Source organism: Taudactylus pleione, unplaced genomic scaffold, assembly GCF_031769625.1.
Source record: "Taudactylus pleione unplaced genomic scaffold, aTauple2 ptg000041l, whole genome shotgun sequence".
Lineage (NCBI taxonomy): Eukaryota > Metazoa > Chordata > Amphibia > Anura > Myobatrachidae > Taudactylus > Taudactylus pleione.
This window is the reverse complement of record NW_028284443.1, coordinates 3,910,258-3,935,646: the sequence shown is the minus strand read 5'-3', so window position 1 is coordinate 3,935,646 and position 25,389 is coordinate 3,910,258. Positions and strand designations below refer to the sequence as shown.

General features: G+C 39.3%; 1 protein-coding gene across 1 annotated transcript in view; it reads right to left on the bottom strand.

Moving 5' to 3' along the window:
* Window positions 1-275: 275 nt before the first annotated feature.
* The window catches only part of TAFA5 (TAFA chemokine like family member 5), a 582,521-nt gene continuing 557,407 nt past the window's right edge, over window positions 276-25,389 (bottom strand). Inside the window, exon 4 of the mRNA XM_088455939.1 lies at window positions 276-3,837. Within this exon, the coding sequence (XP_088312065.1) occupies window positions 3,829-3,837 (9 nt within the window). The 3' untranslated portion in view covers window positions 276-3,828. The remainder of the gene's footprint in view (window positions 3,838-25,389) is intronic.

The window sequence follows — 25,389 nt, the reverse complement described above, 5'->3', positions numbered from 1 at the left end:
CAATATACTTTTATATTAATTTATATATATATATATATATATATATATATATATATATATCAGTATGAAAATATTTTATATTTTATACTGTCATCTCAGTTCACATTTTTGGATAATTCTACCATTTCATTTTCAGAATCTGGATTTTTTATTACATGTAGGAACATAAACTTAACAGTATATCAAAAGGCAGCTGAAGAATATCTTGATGCATAGGCCTCTTCATACATAATTGTCACTGTTAACATTGTGTTTGTAGTGAACAAAAGGCTCCATAAAAAAGACTTGTCTTTATTTTTATAATTTAGCTATACCAATACAACAGCAAATACTTTAAAGCAATAAAAATGGAACACTTTTAGCTGTTGAGTGCATAAAATATAACTACTCGACTCCATTTTGTGAACATTAACCCCTTCATCCCTGAGTTTAAAGTCTACCAGAAAAGACATATTACCGTCCACTTAAATGCTTTTGAAATAATTGCACAGTGACGGCCATTTAATAATTCTGTTTGAAAGAGGCCATCTACAGTACTCTTATATTTTACAACTTTGATTCCAATATATTCTTTTATCAATTGTGGGATATACTTTGATCTTACTCAAGCTTTATAACTAACCCCTTATAACTTGGCTATTTACCCAAATGACCAAACTAAATTATATTGTTAGAATTATATATGTTATATTATATGTATATTAGTATTGTGGACTAATAGGGTTTGATTGTTTTTCTTTAGTACAGTCAACCAAAGCTTTAATTATTTTTCCTACTTTTTAACACTATTAGTGAAACTTGAGAAATTTACCCCAAATTTGTATCCCTATTTTTCCTGTTACCAAATATTTATACTTTAGGCAAGTTATGACAAAAGCTGTAGAGCCAATAATGGGATGTAGTCAGGATCCCGGTGGTGACCATAATGATGGTCACAATCCCGGCAGCAGAATACCGATGGTTAAAATACAGTTTTTGTTTCAAGGAGCAAAATTAATTCATTATAATTATATATTTTTTTATTGTTTTAAATACTTAATATATTTTTATCTATGTATTTTTTATTTTAAACAAAGGGTACAATCAGGGCTGTAACTAGCTATGGACGAGCGGTGCAGCCATACAGAGTGCATCACTCTGTGGGTGGTACTGCCAATCACTCATGGTCCTTGTATCTGGCTAGCAGTGTGCCTGAAACAGCATCATGCAGCCAGACTCGCAGATGCAGTGCCCCCGGAGTGTCCCCTGGATGCTGCAAATGGCAGACTGTAGCCATGACAGACCCCCCAAGCATCCTGAGTCCATTAAGTGCCTGCCAATCTATTTTGGACAGTCTAGGCTCTCATATTTCCCTCCCTTTTAACTTTCTTTTTGAACCTCCTCGATACAAGTTAGCTGTCTATTGTTAGAACAGCTTTAATAATTTAATTTTTTTAATCCAGATAGCAGCACTAATCATCTAATTATCAATTGGGGATATACAGTTAATTAAAAAAAAAGACTGTGAACTTTTAGATAACATATCACTGTGAAAAATTCTGCCGACTTTCTCTATGAGGTGAAGGAGTTAATGCAATGAGCTGAAAATAAGTGTAAGATTCATGTGAATTAAAATCTGAATATTTAACACCATTTGTTGCATGTTTGTTACCTAATAATTTAAAATGGTGTCAGACAAAAAACTTGGACAGAACCCAAATAATTCATATTAGTCAGATGAAAGGGAACAAAGAGGGATTATGTCAAAATATATTTAATCTCATGATAACTTAAACAATTGTAACAGCAGCCCTACAATAAAATAATTTGGAACCTGCAATCCATCCAAAGCTATTGAGTATTCAAAAAGTGTGTCTTTATTGTTCCTTTTCCCTCTATGATCATCTTTGACCTCAGTTGAGTTCAGTGTTTTTAGCCTGTGGTTTAATGTCACATCTAAATTAGTAGGCTACATTTAAAAGAATATTTAGATAAATGAAAAAGAAAGGGTTAAATGTGGTAGTTTTTTTTTAAACCATTGTAAAGTAATGTATGTTTTTAAAGAAACAATTCTGCCAGGAAGACAGTACACTAATTTGTAACACACTAGTATTTCTAAAAAACACAATAAAGAATTCTATTTTATAGCTTGTGCCCTAAATTCCACACAATCCAATTTGAATTGCTTGCTTCATGAAACTGAAGAATAAAAATAGATTTCTAACGATGAGGTAAATCTTGTACAGAGTATAGGAGATATCTTTTCAGGTACAAGTAGTCCTTATTTTTATAGTCTAAGTGTTATACATAATTTATCAATGTAGGACAGCATCTCTATTTGTAGAACAGTGTGATAGTGATAGAAAGCCTATTTCCCATTAATGCATACCGGTATAGCATACAAAAGTATCTTAAGTTAGAACTATGCGTACCTTCCATACATATCCCTATAAACTGTAAGACTATGTGAATTAATAAGAGGGGTTCAAAGTAATAGGAAAAAGCAATGTAGATATGTTTTCAACTATTATTCCAGTACACAAAAGCAAAAAAAAATGCCTTCCAAGAGTGCAATGGTTGAATGCATTTATATTATATAAACATTATTCTTTGCTTTTTCTACAGAGTCCTCCCTGCTCATGCTTTACATCCAAAATGTCCCAATGGAAGAAAGCAAACTACACTGGTGACTTCAGAGACAACTGAAGTAATAAACACAACAGAACTCTGACAGTTTTCATTGCAGAGTTACCACGTTAATTGTTAAATAGGATTTTCTACAAATATACAACATATAAAAACTGTTAAATATATAACTTTAGGCTTTTCAAAATACATTTAATGATCTCTTTCAAACAAGTGTCACTTTTTTCTTTAATTTTCTTTCTGGTGCTAAATGGTGTACCGAATGAGGCCACGGGTGACCAAACATGCTCTTTTGCAAATACTGTTTATCCAATTTCAACTATCAAAATGGAATTGTAGAAGAGGCATATTTTACTCGTTAAAACTGAAAATGAGTTTAGTATGGGAATGTCATTCTAAGTACAGAGGAATAAAGATATCATTGAAACAGTTTCTGTTTTCTGAAATGTGTTTTAAAACATAGGCTGTTATTGTTTTCTCCATGCTCCATTACATTTCTTAGATGTTCTTTTGAAGAGCTTTTTTTCTGCATCCATTTTGCTGCAGTTGTCCATACAGATGTCCACTGGATAGTAAAATTCCAGCGTTGGAAATGCTGAAAACATGTCCTTTGTTAAATCATAAGTAAGCATTCATGTTAAACCTTTACAATTAAACCCAATATGCTTGATGATATTAGGTCTGTGTCCATTTTAACATAGGCATTACTCTTTGGTCTATTGTGTGTATATCCAACATTTAAGAAAATAAAAGCAATTCAGACAGTCCAGGGCACAAGAAGTCACTCTCTTTTGTACCTTAGTCCTCTTGTAGACAAAACAGTCTTCTTTCTAAGGCTGATTGGGGGAGGGTGAATACTCTTCAAAGTGGTAGAATATTCAGTTTCAAACAACTTGGTAACATCAAGTCTAGAGGTGATGTACACAAACCGTAGGTGAAATGTTAGCCATGAACTGTATTGCTAATGCCCAAACATATCTCATATGAACATTCAGTATTCTTCTTTTCTGTGATCCTTTATATGGAAGGACAAAGTTTAGCTCATAATGTAGAAAAATTAGGCTGTCTTTTATGAGATACTGGGGAACAGACAGAGTTGAGGACATATGAGATGATGATCCACAGCAGTAAAATTGTCTAAAGTACATAGCTCTCACAAGCCTGCACTACTTCTTCTTCTGCAGGGTACTGTTGTTGCATTTGTCAGGAGACCTGTAGATCAATAAACACACACACTGTAAGTCAATATTTTACGTTCAAGTCTCTATTGTTCTCTGTTAAATATAACCTTTCATAAGTATGCTCAGATCTCAAAAGGAACTATAATGAACTAAACAATGCTTATTCCAAGGGTAGAATATATATTCAGAAAATGACATGCAGATAAGGCAATCCCATTATATTGTCAAAAATAATTAAGAAGAAACAATTGAAAGACATTAATGTTGCTCTACTGATTTTATTGAGTTGTTCTTTAAATGAATTTAAACTGTTCAGATATGCAAAGATATGCTTGTGCTCCAATGCTTAACACATTCTCTGAAGCACATACGGATGTTTCTTTTTAAATATATTTTTATTACCTGTAAAGTAAAAGTTATTGAGCAATGTGTCACAGTATGTTTACCATATATGAAGAGGGGCGTTCAGTACAGAAAAACACCCCTGGCCAGGATGAGAGAATGAATAAAAAAGACACAAACAAGCCTTCCTAATAGCATGGTGCACATTTAACATAACTCCACTGTTTAGGTATAACTTACCTAAACAAAGAGCTTGAAATAAGCAAACTCATAACATCAAATAATAAAATGTAATGTTCTTGCAAATGTGTAGGAGAAGTAAATATAAATCGCATTTTGATTTATAATTCTCATAATCCGAATAAAGAAATACTGTATATTATTAATACTGTCTCAACTAGTTCAATACACAAATTTGCATAAAAAAATGTAAATAATGCTGCAAGGCTACTGGAACAGAAAAAACTAGTATTACTACCACTGTCATGTGGCACAATTTTTACATTTTGTAAATATGTAACTTTTTTGTTTTGTAAATAGGGAAAATTGCCTGCTGGCACTGTGTTAAACATCAGTTACATCACTTGTGAAATGCAATTGCATTTAACATGTGCTGGTTACCGAGCAGTTGCACTTAACACTCCATTGGCCCAAATATGTTTACTTGCAGTAAAAAGAATTAACTGGACAGTCAGCATATGAACAATGCAAAGCTAGTGCTTTCAACCTGAAATATAAATGCTAGTTGATATGGGTTATTGAATCCAATGGCTTCCATTCCCAAACATATTTTCATACATTTATTAGTGGCAACACATGCTAGTAAAAGCATGAATTTGGGTGCAAATAGAGCTTTTAACAGATTAAATTGATTTCTTGATTCCAAATAAATGCAAGAAGTTCAGTAATGGGGACTTGAATAATGTGAATGAAAGTATATTTAACATTACCGATAGATGGGGCCCAATAGGCTGCCATGACTTTAGAATTGAAGTGCCTGCAAGTACTTTGCTTCTCGTCTAAGCCTGCTCCATCGGAAACGTAATAGTGTCACTACTTCAACTTATGTCATTGAAGACTTACAGTATGTAGGCCAATTACTTTGTATAGAAATACATTCCAAGAGTTATATCTTCATGCTAAAATATAGTACTGTAATTAAGTAAAAATTATGCTATTTATATGTATTCAATTGTTCACAACAAATATCAATTGGATTACAGTGCCTCTTCTAACTTTATATACAGCAACACTTTGATTATAAGTACATTGAAGAATCAAGGAATTCTAAGCATATCATAGGCAAATGCAGGGGGGGTTTCCATCTGCCTGGAAACCCCCCTCACCAGCCCACACCATGACCACAATAGAAATAGTAATATGATGGAATTTTACTAGTGCTGCATGTTCTTCTCAGTATCATGAATGAAATATTTAACACCACCTGTGGAACTTTTCACATGTATCAGCCAGTAATAAATGACCTGTGCACCAATTAGGGGATTTGGAAAACATGCACTTTTAGGGATGCACTGCTATAGAACCCAATATTAACATATATGTCAAGGGCAGTGCTAGGTTCTTCTGCTGCTCCCCCAGACTCCCGGACTTGCTCCCATGCCCTGGAATGGTGCCCACATCTAAAATAAAAACATTCAGCTCAGGCAGGATGGCCCTACTGCCACATTTAATGGCTTACTGTGATCACTGGTCCTGTGTATGCTGGAATTATGACACACAATACACTTTGTATGACGCCTATTAAAGCCCTCTTCATGGACTGGCCACACTCACTCTAAAATCAAACATTTGGAAACCCCCCTCTAGAAATCCTGCGTTTGCCACTTTATGAGGTGGCTCCGCCAACTAGTCGCGACTTTTACTTAGGGCATTAGCCACCTTAGGACAATTTTTTCTTAGAGGGTAATAGAATTTTAAGTATTATAATAACATAGTGATATTAGATTCCTATCAAATGGGTGAGTTTGTACCATTAATCACACTGTTGTCTGAATTTTTGAAAGGTTCATTCATGCACTCAACTGCTTTGTTTCTACATGGAGTATTTATAGTTTTGTATTTTATTGAAGACACAATCATCCACAATATAACACTAAAGTTACAAGTCAATTTTAAAAGTGATTTTTATGCAGTACCCCAGGACAGGACATAAATGGGTGTAAAATGTGTATTATGAGAACTAAGGGGACAAGGGAAATATAGAGAGCAGCAAATGTCCATGTTTTCCTTCTTCATAGGAGGTGTTTGATCAGTTTGCACAGAGTGAGGGTGCACAAATTGATAAGGTTATGGCCTGATAAGCAATCCCTCCCATTCTCCCTATGTGGAATCCTCCATCACTTCAAAGCTTATATATTATACTGTATATTGCCCAATCTGTATCTAAAATAGTAGCATTTATTACTCATCTGTATTTTTTATTTTTTTTTTACATTATATTTTTTTTAAGCAAGATTGAAAAAATGTATATCCATTTAAGTAAATACAATATATATTTTTATATTTCAAAAACACAGATAATGACTTTAAAACTGTAATAATGCACTGCTATGAATAAGCTGTATTAAAGAACACCAAACATTTTTTACTTTTTTAATTGTTAAATTAAATATTGTAATAAAAGTCTTTAATATACATTTGGTGATATCTAGAGTTAATTTAGTTGCTAGAAGTAACATGAAGCAGAAATAGATTAAGAACTGTAAGTAAGATACAAAATAAATAGGGAGGGCTGTGACTGACAGGTTTCATGGCTGCAAGAAAATGCCAGTGAAATACCAGACAGACAGTGACATTGAGAGAGATTACATTTATTGGAACAGGAGAAACTGTGTACATAGATATTGTTCACAAGCTTTCAAGATCATGTGGGACCACTTCAAAAGATTAAGTATGGTTTCAAAACTGTGTGAAAGAAATGTATGTAAAACCAGTGTGATACAAATTCAATAGTTACACTATCACACAAGTGTACTGTAAAAAATGTAAAATTTTTTATTCTTTCAGGAAAATATAGAGTAACTGAATTGCAAGTACAGTACAGGGCGTCTTCACAGAGATGACCAAATGAAAACAAAAAATCATATGCATATATAGATGTAGTTAAATAAGGGCAAATTCAGAGGTGGATGCACAAGATATCGGTGCTGTGTCTTCGGTTGCAATGGATCTGAGAAATTATGCTAATGCTGCCGGGGTCATCTTTTGTACAAAAAAAAAAAAGACGCCCACTGCCGGCTTCCCAGCTCTGCTGCCTACATCCGAAGAGGCAGCATCGAATCAACATCAGGAACATTACAAGAACCATCGAACATCTGAGCAACCCTATGGATGCTCAGAATGTCTACCGCAAAGAAGCTGCAGAGGCCAGTGAATTTACGTCAGCTCCTACTATACTTTGCCATTTATCATTGCAAGGCAGGAAGCGTTAGCACTGTCATGGACTAATATGTCAGGAACCGGAATGGGGAAAGAAAAATCACCCATCTGGCTATCCCAGCACCTCATGTATTGCATTAGCAATGCACAGATGTGATATTTGTGTAACTGCTTGTAGCTCCAATCAGCAACTGAGATCCTCTTATAAGTGGGCTGAATCTACAACATATATCAGTTTTGTTTTTTGTTTGTCTTTTTAAAACAGAGGTTTCTATCAGGAAGCTCTTTTCTTCTAAGTTTATGGATTCCTCCATTTACAGAAAGCTGCGCTGATTGGTAGCAGGTTGGTAATAGCATAAACACTTGGACCATGTGAGTTTTACATACTGTATGTGTAAAAAGCATTGCTATTCATAACTTAGGGTGGGTACAGACTTGCATGATATCTGCCCAATTTTCCCGATTTCAGAAAATCAGAACAACAAATCAGGCATATCGCGTAGTGTATGTCCGATTGCATGCTTCCATGGGTTGCATGCAATATTGTGTGATTGGCCATGTTACACAGCCAATCACATAATATCATATGCGGGGCTGTGCAGTGTAATGTAGGATGGAACGAGGTATCATTCCATCATTCATTACATTGGTAATGTGTACCGGCAATCTTGTGTACCGGGGTGAAGGTAAAGAACCCAAACCATCGGCATGATTGTGTACCCAGCCTTAGTATTATCTGCAACAAGATCACCACCATAACTTCATGGATAACTAAACACCTGCTCTAAGCTTTGGAAAACATGTATATTTCTCAGTGGTATTCCCTTTCTGATATTTGAAGATAAAATTGGCACTTTTTCGGTGATAACACTGTATTGCATTTATTGCAGTTTCACACATTTTTCCCCTGAGAAACAGGAAAAAATGGTGCACAATAAATTAAGTAAAAACTAGACTAGCAAGGAGGACAGGTGAGGAGAAAGTATCAGAAAAGAAGTGTACTGTATTAAATACAGCAAAAAAAGACACCTAATAACAGCAATAATTTGGGAAGAGCTAATAGAGAATATCCTAAGGAACGATGATATAGATCAGTGATTTTCAACCTTTTTTAACCCGAGGTACACTGCACAAGATCTTAAAATTGCCAAGGCACACCATCCGGCAATGCGGCATGCGCGACATACAGTATGAAAAAATCTATTGTCTCGCACATAGAAAAACCCACACACTATGGCCCCACAGGAATAAAACCCACACACTATGGCCCCACAGGAATAAAACCCACACATTATGGCCCCACAGGAATAAAACCCACACACTATGGCCCCACAGGAATAAAACCCACACATTATGGCCCCACAGGAATAAAACCCACACACTATGGCCCCACAGGAATAAAACCCACACACTATGGCCCCACAGGAATAAAACCCACACACTATGGCCCCACAGGAATAAAACCCACACACTATGGCCCCACAGGAATAAAACCCACACACTATGGCCCCACAGGAATAAAACCCACACACTATGGCCCCACAGGAATAAAACCCACACACTATGGCCCCACAGGAATAAAACCCACAGAAACAAACAAAAAAAAGACATTGCTCCCCCCAAAAAACAAAGAACACTGGCTCCCACATAAAATCTTAATATACATTGTTCTGCCCCTACATGTCAGCAGAGTGCAGCGTGCAGGCTGGTGGCCTCGGGGCTGACTAGGGGTGCTGGTAGAGATGGTGGCTTTGGGGCTAGCTGGATGCTGAGGCAGGCTGGCTGGCGGCTGCGGGGCTGACTGGTGACACAGGTAGGCTGGCTGGTGGTGCTTGTGGCTGCGGGGCTGAGTGACTGGGGGTGCTGGTGGCCGTCATGCAGGGCAGGCCGTGGAGCTGGCTGGCGTGTGAGTGGGCTGACTGGAGATGTGGCATGCATGACATGTCATGTCACGCTGCTGCGTCTGCATACTGTAGGTGGTGGCCCGGGCATACCTGAGACTCCCAGAAGAGCTCAGCACTGCCCGTTCCACAGTACGGCAGATCTGACTGACCGTTCTGATGGTCAGACCTGGCCGCGTGGCACACTTAACAACTGCTCGCGGCACACTAGTGTGCCGCGGCACAGTGATTGAAAAACGCTGATATAGATTGATACTCCTGCACACACTCTGTCCACTATAATTTAAAGTTAGTTAATAAAATAAAATAGCTGTAACAGTCAGACCTCTGGGAAAGATGACTGCATACAGAATCCCCTTGCGAGATGGTACTGCAGTTTTAAAGCAAGAGATAGCAGACCTGTTTTAGAGGTGCACGCATTGGCAATGTAAGTGGCAATGTTTTCAGTCTGAGCATGCATCCAGGTCGCATGCCGCATGCATCCCAATGGTTACCACCATTTTTCTTCTTTCTTATGGAATTTTCTAAATTGCCAGAATAGCTACTGGCATTAATAGGCTTGCTGCAGTATTGGTGTTTTATACAAATACTTAATTGTTGAAGCATCAGGATTTTTTCAGCTATCAGGTAACTGATCAGCTGTCTCTCCACTTTTTTGTAGTTATTTATATAGTGCACATTTCACAGTGCTTAAAAGAAAATATTTGGTCATTCACATCAGTCCCTGCCCCAGTGGTGCTTACAATCCATATTCTCTATCACATGGAAACACATACACACTATGTTTGTAAGAAACCAGTAGATCTACCAGTATGTTTTTGAATTGTCCAGAGCACCCCAGAGGAAAACCGCACAGGCACAATGAGAACATACAAACTCCACAAAGATAGTAACTTGGTGGGAATCGAACAAAAGATCTTATTACTGGGGGACAGTAAAACTAACCACTACATCAACCATTAATAATAAATATATAAGTAAATATTTTTTGGATTACTACAGAATTATAGTATTTTACAATATTGTTTATAATAATTTTCTATTCATTCAAGATTTTCCATTTTTCTCTTTTTTCTTATTTTATTTATTAGATAACAGTCCATGAAAACATTTTGTTCAATTAATCCATCATCTATTCACTAAAAAGTTAAGCATCTTTTTTTTAACTAAAATAGTATATAACATCACCAACTAACATACCTTTTACTATGCTGTGAGTGTGAAATTGCATTAAATAATGTAGATACCTAGGGTACATTTTATAAGGTTTTCAATTTGATTACTTTAAAATCATAATTGTAACCCACAATTGAGGCAGTAAATTTTTTTTTGCACCTAAATAAAAGCTTTATCTGTAACTGTAACATGGGTTACTTGCTAGAGGTAAGTATTATTGCTAATTAAAAATAATTTATTTGGAATCAATTAGAAAATAATTTATTGACATTGCAATAGCATTTTACAGTTTGTATCCCTCATAACAGTTTATATTAACAGTACCATCTGTCAATATAAAACTATTAGTGGTTTGTAGATGTAATTAAACATAGCAATATGTAATAATTTTTTGTAAGTCAATGGAAAATCTATTTATCTAACTATATCTATCTCCTTTAAATTTTATGCAGCAATATATGTGTGCCAAATTTATAGAATGTTTTGCACAATTCTACTTCCTCTCATGACTATATTCTGTCATACACAAAAATAAAACTAAACCAAACAAATAAGGCTAAAACCTTCATTATAAAATCCAGATTCTTTCCATTAGTGACAAAAAATACATTTACAACACAGAAATTACTGATATAGTCTGCCAAATCAGCAATTTATTTGACGCTATGTAAATAAGGTATTAAATTGGCCTATGTAGTAAATGTTTCTAGTATATCTCACATAAAAATAATGAATCTGGAGTTCAGAGACCTGCTAAAAATAAAACTTTGCCAATAGTTAATTACTAGCCAGTTAAGAAGCAGGTGAAATAATCTCAGAAGGGCATCAAAACTTCACAGTCAGCAGCTTTAAAGGAAATCATTACTGTGGCCTGATGACATGTATTTCTTAGGCTTACATACCCTGATAGGCTGATATGACTTAAAAAGTGCTTAAATGGAATCATTTAACTACAGAAATATTCTTACTTAGACACATAGGTGCAACATTTTTGTGTGATGCTGCAGAACCAAATTTACGGGATGTAGTTGGCATCCCAGCACACACAATACCAGTGGACAGAATCCTGGTACTGGAATCCCAACAGCAGTCAGAAAGCCAGCTCCAGAATCCTGATGGATGCAATCCAGGTGGTGAGTATTAAAGTTAGGGTTAGGGCTTCAGGCACTATGGGGAGGGTTAGGATTAGGCGGTGAGAGGAAAGGGTTAGGATTAGGCTATGGAGGGAGGGATAGGGTTAGGCTGCAGAAAAGTTGGGTAAGAATTAGGGGTAGGGTTAGGAGGGAATGGGTATGTAATACCGACAGTCAGGATTCCTCCTGTCAAAATAAAAACAGCGGCATCCCAATGGTTGGTATCCCAATAGGGAATGGGTAAGTATACTTACCCTTCCCCCTTCTCCCCCTAACTCTCCCTTTTTGTAGCCTAACCCTAATCCTACCTACCTGGCACCCTAACCCTCCCAGTTAGTGCCTGAACCAAAGTACCCCTCTTCCTGCCTAAACCTAACCCTCCCCCCTTAGTGCCTAACCCTAACACCCCCAGTGGTGCCTAACCCTTAGCACCCCCTCAAAACTAACTATTGCCGCTATGCTACCTAAACCTAACACTCCCTCCCCCACATTAACAAACAAGACGCCCCCGTCTTACCTTGTTCGGGCTGGCGTTCTTGTCTGTAGACGCCTATCTTAAGTCCTGTGTCGGACTTTCTACATTGACATTCAGAAAGGTGGCATCCTGGCCACCAATCTGCTATCTACATCCCTGTTAGGAGAAGGGTTACAATACACTCCTGCAGACATCAATATTTTCAACCTTCGGGATTGCGCTGCCGGGACTCTTAATGCCGACATTATCAGTGCCAGGATCGCGTACCTATCACGAGTTTACTACCTTACATTAATATGAGCTTCCATAGGGCTAATATGAGGATCAAGTGGAAAGCTGCACTGCTCACTGTTTTTCCGTTCACAGCTGCAACTCTTATCTTTAGTATCTACACTTGCACCTGCCCTATGGGTGCAAAAGATCTGTCAGAAACAGGCTTCCCTTCGCAGACTTAGAATAGCACAGAAATCTAGTTACATGCCCATGACACTGCCATGAAACTCACATGACATGGATCTCTTGCGTGCAACCACATTGTTGCACCCGGGACCCTTCCCAAAATGCCCATTTTATACAAAGAGAAATCATGCAAAGATCAATCATCTGGAGATATGCAAACATTCAGAAATTTGCTTCTGCACAAATGCGCAGTTTTCTAAAATTTGCTCTTTGCGGCCATATAATGAGCTTTGTCTGACCTCAGAATCAGACTCTTAAAATATAGTAAACAAAAATTATTTTCATGGGACTCTCCGGAGGACTACTAAGTGATCCACTGCATAGGTCTGTAGTGAGGAGGCCCCCAAAGATTGAAATAAATGAAGAACTAAGAACAAATGGTTGGTCATGGACACTTACTGTATAACCCTTTTCCACCAAAATCCCGGGTCGAACCCGGGATATTGAACACTGGTCCAACCTTGGTCGGACCCGGCTTCAGACACTGTTTCCACTGCACTTCAACCCGGGTTATTCCTGGGTCTGCCCTGTTTTCACTAAACCCGGGTTAGCCCTGTAAAACCCTATAGATGTAATTAAAATCGGACTTTTTTGAGGCACACAAAGATGAGGTCACAAAAGAGCCTTAGAAGCGCCAATCACCATCTAGAAATGTTACCTAGGACGCCTAACCCGGGTAGGGTGTGTTTCCACTGCCTTGTAACCCGGGTCCAACCCATGTTCAAACCTGGTCGAGACTGGGTAGGATTGCCAGGTAAATTGATCCAGGTTATATTTTTGGGATCTGTTTCCACTGCAGCCTGACCCAGGTAAACCTGGCAAACTCCTGGATTTTTTGGGCAGCGGAAGAGGGGAATTAGTTGGCATACAGTATGTATAATTCATGCCCATTCTTTTTAGAGATCAGTATTCTAGTACAGTCCCCTAGCTGTGATTAAGAGGCATCATTTTAATATCTATGCATACTGACTTGATGTTTTTGTCTACTAAAGGAATTATTACACCTGAAATGGCTGATTGTAAAAAGCCATATAGATTGTGGAATCTGCTATATAGCAAATGCAATAACAATTATTTAAAGTTTGATCATGCCGTAAAAGCTTCTAGATATCGATATGCAAATATAAGTAGCTTTTCATACTGCAACAGCCTGTGTTTTAGATGAAGGGTGAAACAATGCATGGAACTGTTTAGATATTTTGTGCAATTCAACTTTTTTTTTTTTTTTTAGATATTTTTATTCAAATTTTTTTACAATAACGTTGACAGTAATATTGTAAAGCAAACATACAAAGTTAATAAAAGAAAATTACAATGTATTGCAGGTATTCTTCTTCATTTCTTGAGATATAGATTTATACACTATAAGTATCACATGAAGCATACCTGTATATATTTTCCAAAAACTTTGTTAGTACATTCAGAGACAAAAATATTAACCTTTGAATCTATATAATATAGATTTTATATACAAAATCTGGGAACAACCAGTATTCCCTATATTAATCTCCAGAAATTGAAATATATATGCAGAATATAAAATAAAGTACCATACATACATATAGGACATACAAAAGACTCACAGGGGGAAAGAAGAAACAATAGGGAAGAGGGACATAGGGTAATTTGGACATTACAAGTGTCCTATGATCATGTATCATAAATACTATGCAGGTATCAGTGTAATCTTTTGTATAAATACCAATTGGTGTATTCAAAAAGTTTTAGAACTTTTTCTTTAGAAGAGGAGTCTAGGGTTTCAATATAAGACCCCCATTTTTTATAGAAACGAATTCCTCCATTTTCTATATTGGGAAGTATACATTGTCTCTCCAGATAGAGTTTATGCATAAGAGCTGTAGTTACATGTTCCAGTCTTGGAGAGGACCTCTCTATCCATTTATTGAGTATCGCTTTTTTGACAAGAGTTATAATAACAGTGATCAAAGGTATAAGCTGTTTATTAGAAGATTCCAGTTCCCATGAAGAGAAGTTGACACATATTAAAGCAACTGGGTCTAATTGTAAGTTAAGTTTAAAGATATTATTCATATACACAATTATTTTATTCCAAAATTTCTGTATTTTTGGACAGGACCAAAAATTGTGAAAAAATAAAGCATCAGGAGCACCACACTTGGGGCAGTGTCCTGTCTCCTCCTTGACCATGTGTTTATGTTGTCCTTTTGAGATGTATGCTCTATGCAATGTTCGAATATGGACTTCTTGTAAAGTGCTGCTTTTTTATTGGAAGTGAAATGTGAAGCTCTTTAACAAGATGTATACAAAATTAGTGAGCTACACAAAGTACAGTATGCACATCAGCTGTATACTGCTGACTTTGAAGTATTTACATTTTTGATGTTATGGCTGACATGCTGATGTGGCTTTGTCAAGCTACAGACAGCAATTTTCTCCATTCTAATTAAATAGCACACTTGTTTAGAGACATTCGTGATCTGACAAATGATTGACAGGAAGTTATGCTGAAACTTGCATTAAAATTGATGCATTGTTTGTGAGATAACTGATGACTAGTGGTACACAGGGAAAAGAAAAGAGCAATGTATCATTTGAAAGTAATGAAATATAGAATGTATTGGTGGTTAAAGGTAAACATTTAATATCAGACAATATATTCACAGGTGCATACTGTATACTGTGTATGTTTATAATAATACTGAATGTTTGGGATAAGTGTTCATTATTTGTTTATTTACATATGATGAGGGTACTTTTTCTGAAAATGTCATTTGGCTTTTGGAAACACCAATATTTATAAACAATTCAAATTTGTTTAGCTGTATTGTATTGGCATACAGTTCACAAAACTGAGGCTGACAACAGACAAGGACATTACCATATTTTATCTACTGGATGAATCATAGTGTATATGCCAGTCAGAAATATTGTCTGTTTTCCTGGTACGATATTTGTTATGCACCTGTATAAGAATTTTTAATAAATTAGCACTGTAAGTCAAACTGCTTTATCTTTAACTATAACCAAATGTAAAAGTGCATTCAAAGTGTTATGAAATCAGATATAACTAAATATGGTTAATGTTAAATCTGGCTCTAAGTTGTAGCAATTTCTGAATTTTTTTTCAGAAAAAGAAAATTTCAGCGCATACCTTGTCTAATAGAAAATACATGAGTCAATATTATATAATTAAAAAATTATAATTATTTATTTAGGTACAGTACTATAATCTACTTAGATACAAAATTGTTATAAATAAAAAATGTGCAATCTAATATCGGTATACATTACATTAACAATACAAAATAAAAATAAAAAATAAACATATAGGGGCAGATTCAATTAACCGCGGGACTCCTAATTGCCGTGCTGGACCAATTCAATTGCCGGGGATTCCTCCCCGCAGTTGGACTTTACCTCGCAGCTCCTGGAGGTGCGAGGTGAAATCCACGTTTAAACAACCAAATCGGCCTCACGCGCGGGGAAAAAACACATTGATTCTGCAGTTTACGCAGGATCAATATGTTTACACTAGGGGTGAGCGGGTTCGGATTTCTGAAATCCGAACCCCCCCGAGCCCCCCCGATCCGAGGCCGATCCGAGTCAGGCTCGACTTTTCCCGCCTGACTCGGATCTGAAATCGAGGCAAAAAGTCATCATCCCGCCTTCCGGGTCTTGCGGGTTTTGGATTCTATATAAGGTACCCGCGTCGGTGCCATTTTCTCACTCAGCTGTGGACAGTGAAGAGGGAGGGTGGGAGTTAAGGCTGGCTGGGCTGTGTAGTGTAGTGTTGTGCTGTGCTGCGCTGTGCTGCTGTTGTCCATAGGGGCTGTGTCCACTCCTCCAAAGTCCATAGGGGCTGGCTGTGTTGTGCTGTGCTGCTGTTGTCCACAGGGGCTGTGTCCACTCCACCAAAATCCATAGGGGCTGGCTGGACTGTGTTGTGCAGTCAGTTGTACAAAGGGGCTGTGTCCACTCCAAAGTCCTGTGCAGTGTCCCAGTCCTAAAGGGGTGCTGTAGTCTTGTCCAGGGGGTGCTCTGTCCATCAGGGGTGCTCCCCCCAAGTGCAAAAAAATTAAATATTTTTTCTGTGTTTGTGAATTGTGTGCGCAGTAGCTGCATGTGCATCAACAAAGTAATGCCAAGCGTGCGCCTGTGTCATAAGTAAAGGGCCAGCTGGCTTGACCGTTAAAGGGTGCTGTAACCCCCAAAGTGCACTCCAAACAAAATAAAAAAATATTTCCTGTGTTTGTGAATTGTGTGCACTGTGGCTGCACGTGCATCAACAAAGGAGCAGTGCCAAGCGTGCGCCTGTGTCCCATAAGTAAAGGGCTGGCTGGCTTGTCCGTTAAAGGGTGCTGTAACCCCCAAAGGGCACTCCAAACAAAATAATAAAATATATTTTTTTGTATTTGTGAGTTGTGTGCGCAGTAGCCGCACGTGCATCAACAAAGTATCGCCAAGCGTGCGCCTGTGTCATAGATAAATGGCCGGCTGGCTTGACCATTAAAGGGTGCTGTAACCCCCAAAGTGCACTCCAAAAAAGATAAAAAAATATATTTTTTTGTGTTTGTGAATTGTGTGCGCAGTAGCAGCACGTGCATCAACAAAGTTGTGCCAAGCGTGCGCCTGTCTCATAAGTAAAGGGCCGACTGGCTTCACGTTAAAGGGTGCTGTAACCCCTAAAGTGCACTCCAAACAAAATAAAAAAATATTTTCTGTGTTTGTGAATTGTGTGCACTGTGGCTGCACGTGCATCAACAAAGGAGCAGCGCCAAGCGTGCGCCTGTGTCCCATAAGTAAAGGGCCGGCTGGCTCATTTCTTAAAGTGTGGTTTAACCCATAAAGTGCACTAGTGTCCAACAAAAATAAAAAAGTATTTTCTGTGTTTGTGTGCGCCTTAGCCGCACATATATATCAATATAACATAAATGGAGGACCAAACTTTCTCCGATAAAAATAAAATAAGGAAAGATCAAGAACCACTTCCTCCTAGTGCTGTTGCTGCTGCTCGGAGTTGTTCATCATCCCAGAGAGGAAGTAGGAACACCACTACTTTTACTAAACAATTGACCCTCCAACAGTCCCTAGCGAGGAGGATGAAGCACAACAGTAGTCATCCTGAAGCAAAACGTATAACTGAGGCCTTGACTGCTATGTTGGTGTTAGACGTGCGTCCGGTATCTGCCATTAGTGCAGTGGGATTTAGACAATTGAAGGAGGTAGTGTGTCCCCGGTTCCAAATCCAGTCTACATTCCACCTGCATCCTCAAAGCAGCAGTGACAAGCGTGCATCTGTCTGTTAAAGGGTGGTGTATCCCTCAAAGTGCGCTCCACAAACAATAAAAAAATTCTTCTTTTTTTTATGTGTTTGTGACTTGTGTGCGATGTAGCCGCATGTGCATCAACACAGTAGCAGCGCCAAGTGTGCGCCTGTGTCATAAGTCAAGGGCCGGTTTGGACATCTGGTCCGGACTGAAGTACGTGCCAACAATTTCAGACAAGTCTACTGTCACTGCATATGATACTCTCCTCAAAGCAGCAGCGACAAGCGTGCATCTGTCTGTTAAAGGGTGGTGGTACCCCCAAAGTGCGCTCCAACAAAATAAAATAATCTTTTTTTCTGTGTTTGTGTGTGAAATGTATGCACAGTAGCCACACCTGCATCCTCAAAGCAGCAGCGCCAAGCGTGCGTCTGTCTGTTAAAGGGTGGTGTAACCCCCAAAGTGCGCTCCAACAAAAATAAAATAATCTTCTTCTTTTTTTCTGTGTTTGTGTGTGAAATGTATGTACAGTAGCCGCACCTGCATCCTCAAAGCAGCAGCGACAAGCGTGCGTCTGTCTGTTAAAGGGTGGTGCAACCCTCAAAGTGCGCTCCACAAACAATAAAAAAATTCTTCTTTTTTTTCTGTCTTTGTTAATTGTGTGGGCTGTAGCCGCACCTGCATCCTCAAAGCAGCAGCGACAAGCGTGTGTCTGTCTGTTAAAGGGTGGTGTAACCCTCAAAGTGAGCTCCACAAACAATAAAAAATGTCTTCTTTTTTTTCTGTCTTTGTGAAATGTGTGGGCTGTAGCCGCACCTGCATCCGCAAAGCAGTAGTGACAAGTGTGCGTCTGTCTGTTAAAGGGTGGTGTAACCCCAAAGTGCGCTCCAACCAAAATAAAATAATCTTTTTTTCTGTATTTGTGTGTGAAATGTATGCGCAGTAGCTGCACCTGCATCCTCAAAGCAGCAGTGACAAGCGTGCATCTGTCTGTTAAAGGGTGGTGTAACCCTCAAAGTGCACTCCACAAAAAGTAAAAACTTATTTTTTTTTCTGTCTTTGTGAATTGTGTGGGCTGTAGCCGCACCGGCATCCTCAAAGCAGCAGCGACAAGCGTGCGTCTGTCTGTTAAAGGATTACATCAGTGACAGCATCCAAGTAGGCATGTCAGACAGTCCGTACATGTACTGGCAGGAAAAAGAGGCAATTTGGAGGCCCCTGTACAAACTGGCTCTATTTTACCTGAGTTGCAGCCGGGAACCTTGTCAGCGAAAGGCATAGGAGGTTGCTTCCACAAAATGTGGAGAAGATGATGTTCATAAAAATTAATTATCAACCCTTCCAGGGAGACCAGCCTCCAGAACGTACAGAGGGACCTGTGGTGGTGGATTCCAGCGGGGACTAATTAATACTCTGTGAGGATTAGGATGTACACAACACTGAAGAGGGTGAGGAATCGGTGAATGAGGAGGATGAGGACAACATCTTGCCTCCGTAGAGCCAGTTTGTGCAGGGACATATTTGTGGGGGCCCAAACGAAACAATCGTTTCAGCCACAGTCGTGTGGCAGACCCTGGCACTGAAATGATTGGTTTGTTAAAGTGTGCATGTCCTGTTTATACAAAATAAGGGTGGGTGGGAGGGCCCATGGACAATTCCATCTTGCACCTTTTTTTTTCTTTGCATTATGAACTGTTTGCAGCCTAGTTTTCAAACTGCCATCCTGTCTGCCACTGCAGTGTCACTCCTAGATGGGCCATGTGTTTGTGCCGACCACTCGTGTCGCTTAGCTTAGTCATCCATCTACCTCGGTGCAACCTTTTGGACATAAAAACACTATTGTGAGGTGTGAGGTTTTCAGAATAGACTGGAAATGAGTGGAAATTAAGGTTTTTGAGGTTAATAATAGCATAGGAGCAGAAAAATCAACACATTCTGTGATTTTAGCTGTTTTTATGCTTTTTTAAAAAAAAATACAGATCCAAAACACAAAACCCAGAACCCAAAACACCGAAGGGTGGTTTTGGCAAAACCAATCCAGATCCAAAACACGAAGAAAGATCAAGATCCAAAACCAAAACACAAAAGACGAAAAGTGGCCGGTGCACACCCCTAGTTTACACACGCGTGTCCTGATTTTACAGTGCAGGAAAAAGGCTATTTAATTGAACAGCTTTTCCCCACACAGCGGTGATTTTGGAAGGTAACTAGTCATGGGGATAACCCCACAGCTAATTGAATCTTCCCCATAGAGTCTGGTTCAAAAACAAAACAAGTTATCCCGACTGACGGTATTACATACCCATTCCTATAAAAGCATTACAGCAGTGGTTTTCAAACTCAGTCCTCAGTACCCCACACAGTTCACGTTTCACAGGTCACTTAGCAGATGTACAGGTGTATTCATTATTCACTGACACATTTTAAAAGATCCACAGGTGGAGCTAATTATTTCACTTGTGCTTCTATGAGCAGACATGGAAAACATAACGTGTTTGTAGTCCTGGGGACTGGGTTTGAGAACCTGTGCACCTGCGAAGCAGACTGATTATCAGATCACCTGTGAGAGGCTGATAAAAGGTGTGTCAGTTTTCTACTCTACCTCTCACTACCAGGGGATCGGACTTGCAGGCCTGTTGAGAAGCACTGCTACTGATGAATGTAAGTGCTGTGTTTAAGTTCTATTTTTGTGAGTTAAACATTAGGTCCCTTCCACTATTAGAGAAGGGTATCTGTTTTTAGTTAGTGCTGGACAGCTCAGGATTTTTTAAATGTTTTGTTTATTTTTGGGGGCAGCTAAATAAAACTAGCTGTGGTACTTGTACAAAGCACTTAACTGATGTGCTACTAAATGGCTGCTGCATGAGAAAGCTATTATTATTATGTTAAATTTACAGAATTCTTTGTTAGAGCATTCTTGAGTGGTCTTGTAATGAAAAGAGATTTGGGCAACAGGTACTTCAGAGTATGCACTAGCCATTTATTGAAAAAAAAGTTAAAATTTTGTCACCAGGTAGCATTACAAATCACTTGAAGAGCACACAATTACTAAGGCAACACTTTGCTAAAGAGAATGTCATCAGCTGCTACTTTAGACATGTTGGAACCCACAATCAACAGACCTCATTTATGTGGCTTTTGGATGTGTTTTTTTTTTTTTAAGAATCAGGTTTCAGGAAGGATGGCAAATCTTGGTAGATCTGTTAGCCATCATGAGCTGGCTATTTCATCTGACATATTATGTTCTGCTATAGAGTGTGCTCTTCTTCCAATTAAAAATGTTGTTGACCACAATGGAGGACACATTAAACAATTGTAGCCATATTAAAGTGATTTGTTTTGCCACCTACCACCTGGTGACAAAATTTGTAACTAATACATAGTGCTTCCTCTGCAGTACCTTTTGTCCACATTTCTGTTAATTATGTGCATTAGAACTTACTACAGAGGGCTCCAAGTAGAGATACTTATATTTTACAGACCTTGCACAGTATGTATGTTTGTATGAATATAATATATTTCACTGATTCACTTTTATAGTTATAGTACTGTAGGATATGTTCTGTGTTTTTTAAAAACCTACTTGACGTGTACTAGTAACAGTGAATTAATGTGTAACTCCCTATGTTTTGTCTAGGTAAGCATAAGTTAATAAATCTGTCATTTATATTTACTTTGTGAGATGTCAAATTTGATGTAGAATGGCCATTTTTTATCTAGATATTCTAAGATGAAAGGTTATACATCATATAATTCCTACTACTTACAGGTCTGGTGGTATATCCTTTGGTCCTGCATATTCCCGAGAGTGCTTCACCATGGCCGGCAGCACTCACTAACAGATATGTCTATATATGTATGTGTATTTTGGACTCATCATTTGCTGGGTCGCTAGCTATCATGCCCAGCATTGCAGGGTTTTTTTCTCTGTCTTCCCCCACCTTCTCATCTCTGTCCCTCCTGCCCCCCCTTCCCATATCTGTAATTTTCTCATATCTATCCCTCTTCCCCCTCTGTTTCCCTCTATCACTCTTTTCCCATCTGTTTCACTCTTTTCTTACGCCTTTTACAAATTGGGAAAATGCTTATTACATCTTTGGATGCTTCTGCATCACACATTTAAGGAGTATGATGACATTTCTGCAAGAGTGGTGAGAAGCATACTACTGGGTTGCAGATTTACATCCACCACAATACAGAAATCTCACTTGATTTTGCTTGCATTAATATGGAGTGCCAGCTGAAACAGGAAGTAGTCGGCATCCTGAAAATAAGTATCCCGACGTGCACTATACTGGCTGCAGTATCCTTACAGGTCAAAATGCAGACAACTTCAAGTGGTAAGTATTAGGGTTAGGCTGTGGGAGGGTTAGCGTTAGGCTACAGGAGGGATGGGTTAGGGTTGAGGTTAGCCTTACAATACTTACCAAAATTGCCAGCATTCTGATTGTCGGGATGCTGTGCCCAACCTACTGAAATAAGCCCAAGATGCATTGGCCTACAGGGTTCAGATGAAACCTTTTGGCTAACTGAATTCTGTTGTAGAAAAAGTAGAAAGTTGGGCCACACTAAAATGTTATAATTATATGTGTATTGTATACTGAGAATGGTGAGGTTTACCCCAATAGTTTTATCCTTTGTACTGTGCATAGCAAATAAAGTTAGTATTATTAACTTTTATCAACAGTTGGCTAAAATAAAGGACACTGCTTCTAATATACAGTTAGTTCTTAAATAGCCACCTTGGTTGAAACACAACAGAACAGAGTGTGAAGATGTTGAAATAAATTGCAGAGACATACAGTATGTGTACTATAATTATATGACACATAATAAGCTGTATATACCCTGGCCCGCCAAGAGCCGTGCCGGGTAAAAGAGGGTACGGCCTAATCATGGGAGGCGTGGCCATGCCCCCTTAGGTTAAAACAAAAACTGCTGTGCACTGGCATGGGGGGTGCAGTGAGCCCCCTCAGCCCAGCACATAACTAGTGGGGGGTGCGATCAGCTTAATCGCTCCCCCCCCACAGGCATAGGAGACTGCTTTGGCTGCTACTTAGCAGTCACAAGCAGTCTCCCAGTGCAGCCCAGCACACATCAGCGTGTGCTGGGCTGCTGTTATGTAAGAGGGGGGACCGGTGCCGGATCCGTGCCCCCGCCGGGCCCCTCCAGCAAGACCGGGCCCGGGTAATTAGTACCCGCTCACCCCCCCTCTCGGCACTCCTGTATATACCCATTCTCAGGGAGTTTTGACTACTATGCATGGCAACTAAATTATTGTTGTTAGCTTGTATCAATACCTGATAATTACAGCAGACCAAAAACTCCACTATTTAAGACAGTGGTTTTCAACCCAACCCTCAAGTTTTCCCAACAAGTCATGTTATATGATTTCTGTCTGTGGAAGCAGGTGGGATAAATACTGGTCCAGCAAAATATATTAACTCATTGGTTCTCAAACTCGGTCCTCAGGACCCCACACAGTTCACTTTTTCCAGGTCACCCAGTAGGTGCACAAGTCTATTCATTACTCACTGACAAGTTTTAAAAGATCCACAGGTGCAGCTAACTATTTCACTAGTAATTATGTGAAGAGACCTTCAAAACATGCACTGTTTGGGGTCCCGAGGACCGAGTTTGAGAACCTCTGTATTAACTCACCTGTGCATGATTAAAGAAATCCACTAAACATGAACGGTTGGTGATACTTGAGGACTGGAGTTGAGATTTATTTAAGGAATAAAGAAGGGTGAGACTGCAATATGTAGTGAAAGATTGAAGACTGTCTTACAAGATTATGTACCCATGAGACTATTTTGAAGGAACACCCACCAACACACTGATCACATATAACTAAGCATACCATGCTATCCCTTTAAACCGGGACTCATGTAAATTACTGATTAAAACCAGGTGAAATGCAGGCTTGTAATCAGTCAACTAATGCTCCTGGGACAAGTGCAGAAGACCCCCCTACATCCCCAAAACCGAATGTTCAATGCCAGGGAGGTCCTACTATCTTCCCAGTTTATATAACAGATTCGGTAGGGGGCTTTCTTTTTACATCTTAACCAATATATGTTCTCTAATGCACCGAGCATGTGACATCATTGGGCATTGTATGAGCTTGATCTCCATAGTGATTGGGATCCTGTGAGCTGATCCCTGAAGCACGCTGAAGATTTTGGACATAAGACACAATGACCATAAGATAATCAAATATTAAAACATTATCATCAATATATGCACTTCAACTACAAAGTCCAGAACTTGACTATCAGTTCAGATTTCTGCAAAGCTGGGATGTATGAAGGAAAGGTATATCAAGCATTACTGTATATTCAGCAATATTTGTAAGCGGTACCAAAATATTATTGAGCCTATTTCTAATTCAGTATTTCTTTAAATTGTTTCCTATACAACTTTCAGATACTGGGCCTGATTCAGAGCCAGACGCTCTGACCAGAGCGCTCGTTCTGAATCAGGGCCCTCCTACCTAAAAATGGAGCGGCCTCCTGGCCGCTCACATAGCTGTGGGTGACCACCCACAGCTATAGCGAGCGGCCAAAAAGATGGTCGCGATGGTCCAGACCTTCGCGACCATCGAGCTTGCGACGAGACCCTGCGGTAGGGTCTCGCTGCCACAAGCCCAGGAGTGCTTTTGGCTCTATCAGAGCCAAAAGCACTCCCACTGACGTCACAGCACGCCCCCTTTGGTGCAAGACCCATAGCGACAGCTTGGTTGTCGCTATGCGGGTCTCGCGCATGCTCACGATGGAGCTCTCTCCGTCGTGCGCATGCGCATTAGGGCACCATCGACCCGCTTGTGAGTGCTCAGCGCTCGCGAGTGGGTCTGAATTAGGCCCACTGCTATAACCCGGGTTATTGCTGGGTCAACCCAGGTCATGGCTCAGTCTGAAAGGGACCAGGAAAAACAACCTGGGTCGAGTGAAGCTTTTTTTCTTCTGCGTATGCATGCAGATTCCATATCTGCAGAGTAGCAGTTGCAATTGAGCCGCTCGCTATACGCACTGCCTCAAAATGTTTAGAAAATGTATTGGACATTCCTGGTCGGTGACAGGGAGATAGCTAAGCGGCCGCACACCTTATGGGCATGTTATGGGAGTATCAGGGGCATGTCGCTGATGTGTGTGGTTGTGTACACAGATGCAGAATTCACTAAGGAGGCCATATTCAGATGGATAATCTGTGCCTGCCATAGGGCTGGTGCAAGTTTCAATGGAGCGCACAAAGCGGTATGTGAGCATATCAAAATGCTCAGAGTGGACGTCTCAGTCCTTGCACATGCAGATGCACGGATGTACACCAGGGAAGGATTTGTAGCTGTACTTGCATAAAGTCACAGAGGCAATACCAGCAAAAGACGCACATATGGATGCTGCAGCGTCCAACTCAGAATCAGGCCCTGTAAGTGGTTTCATGGCATTGTCT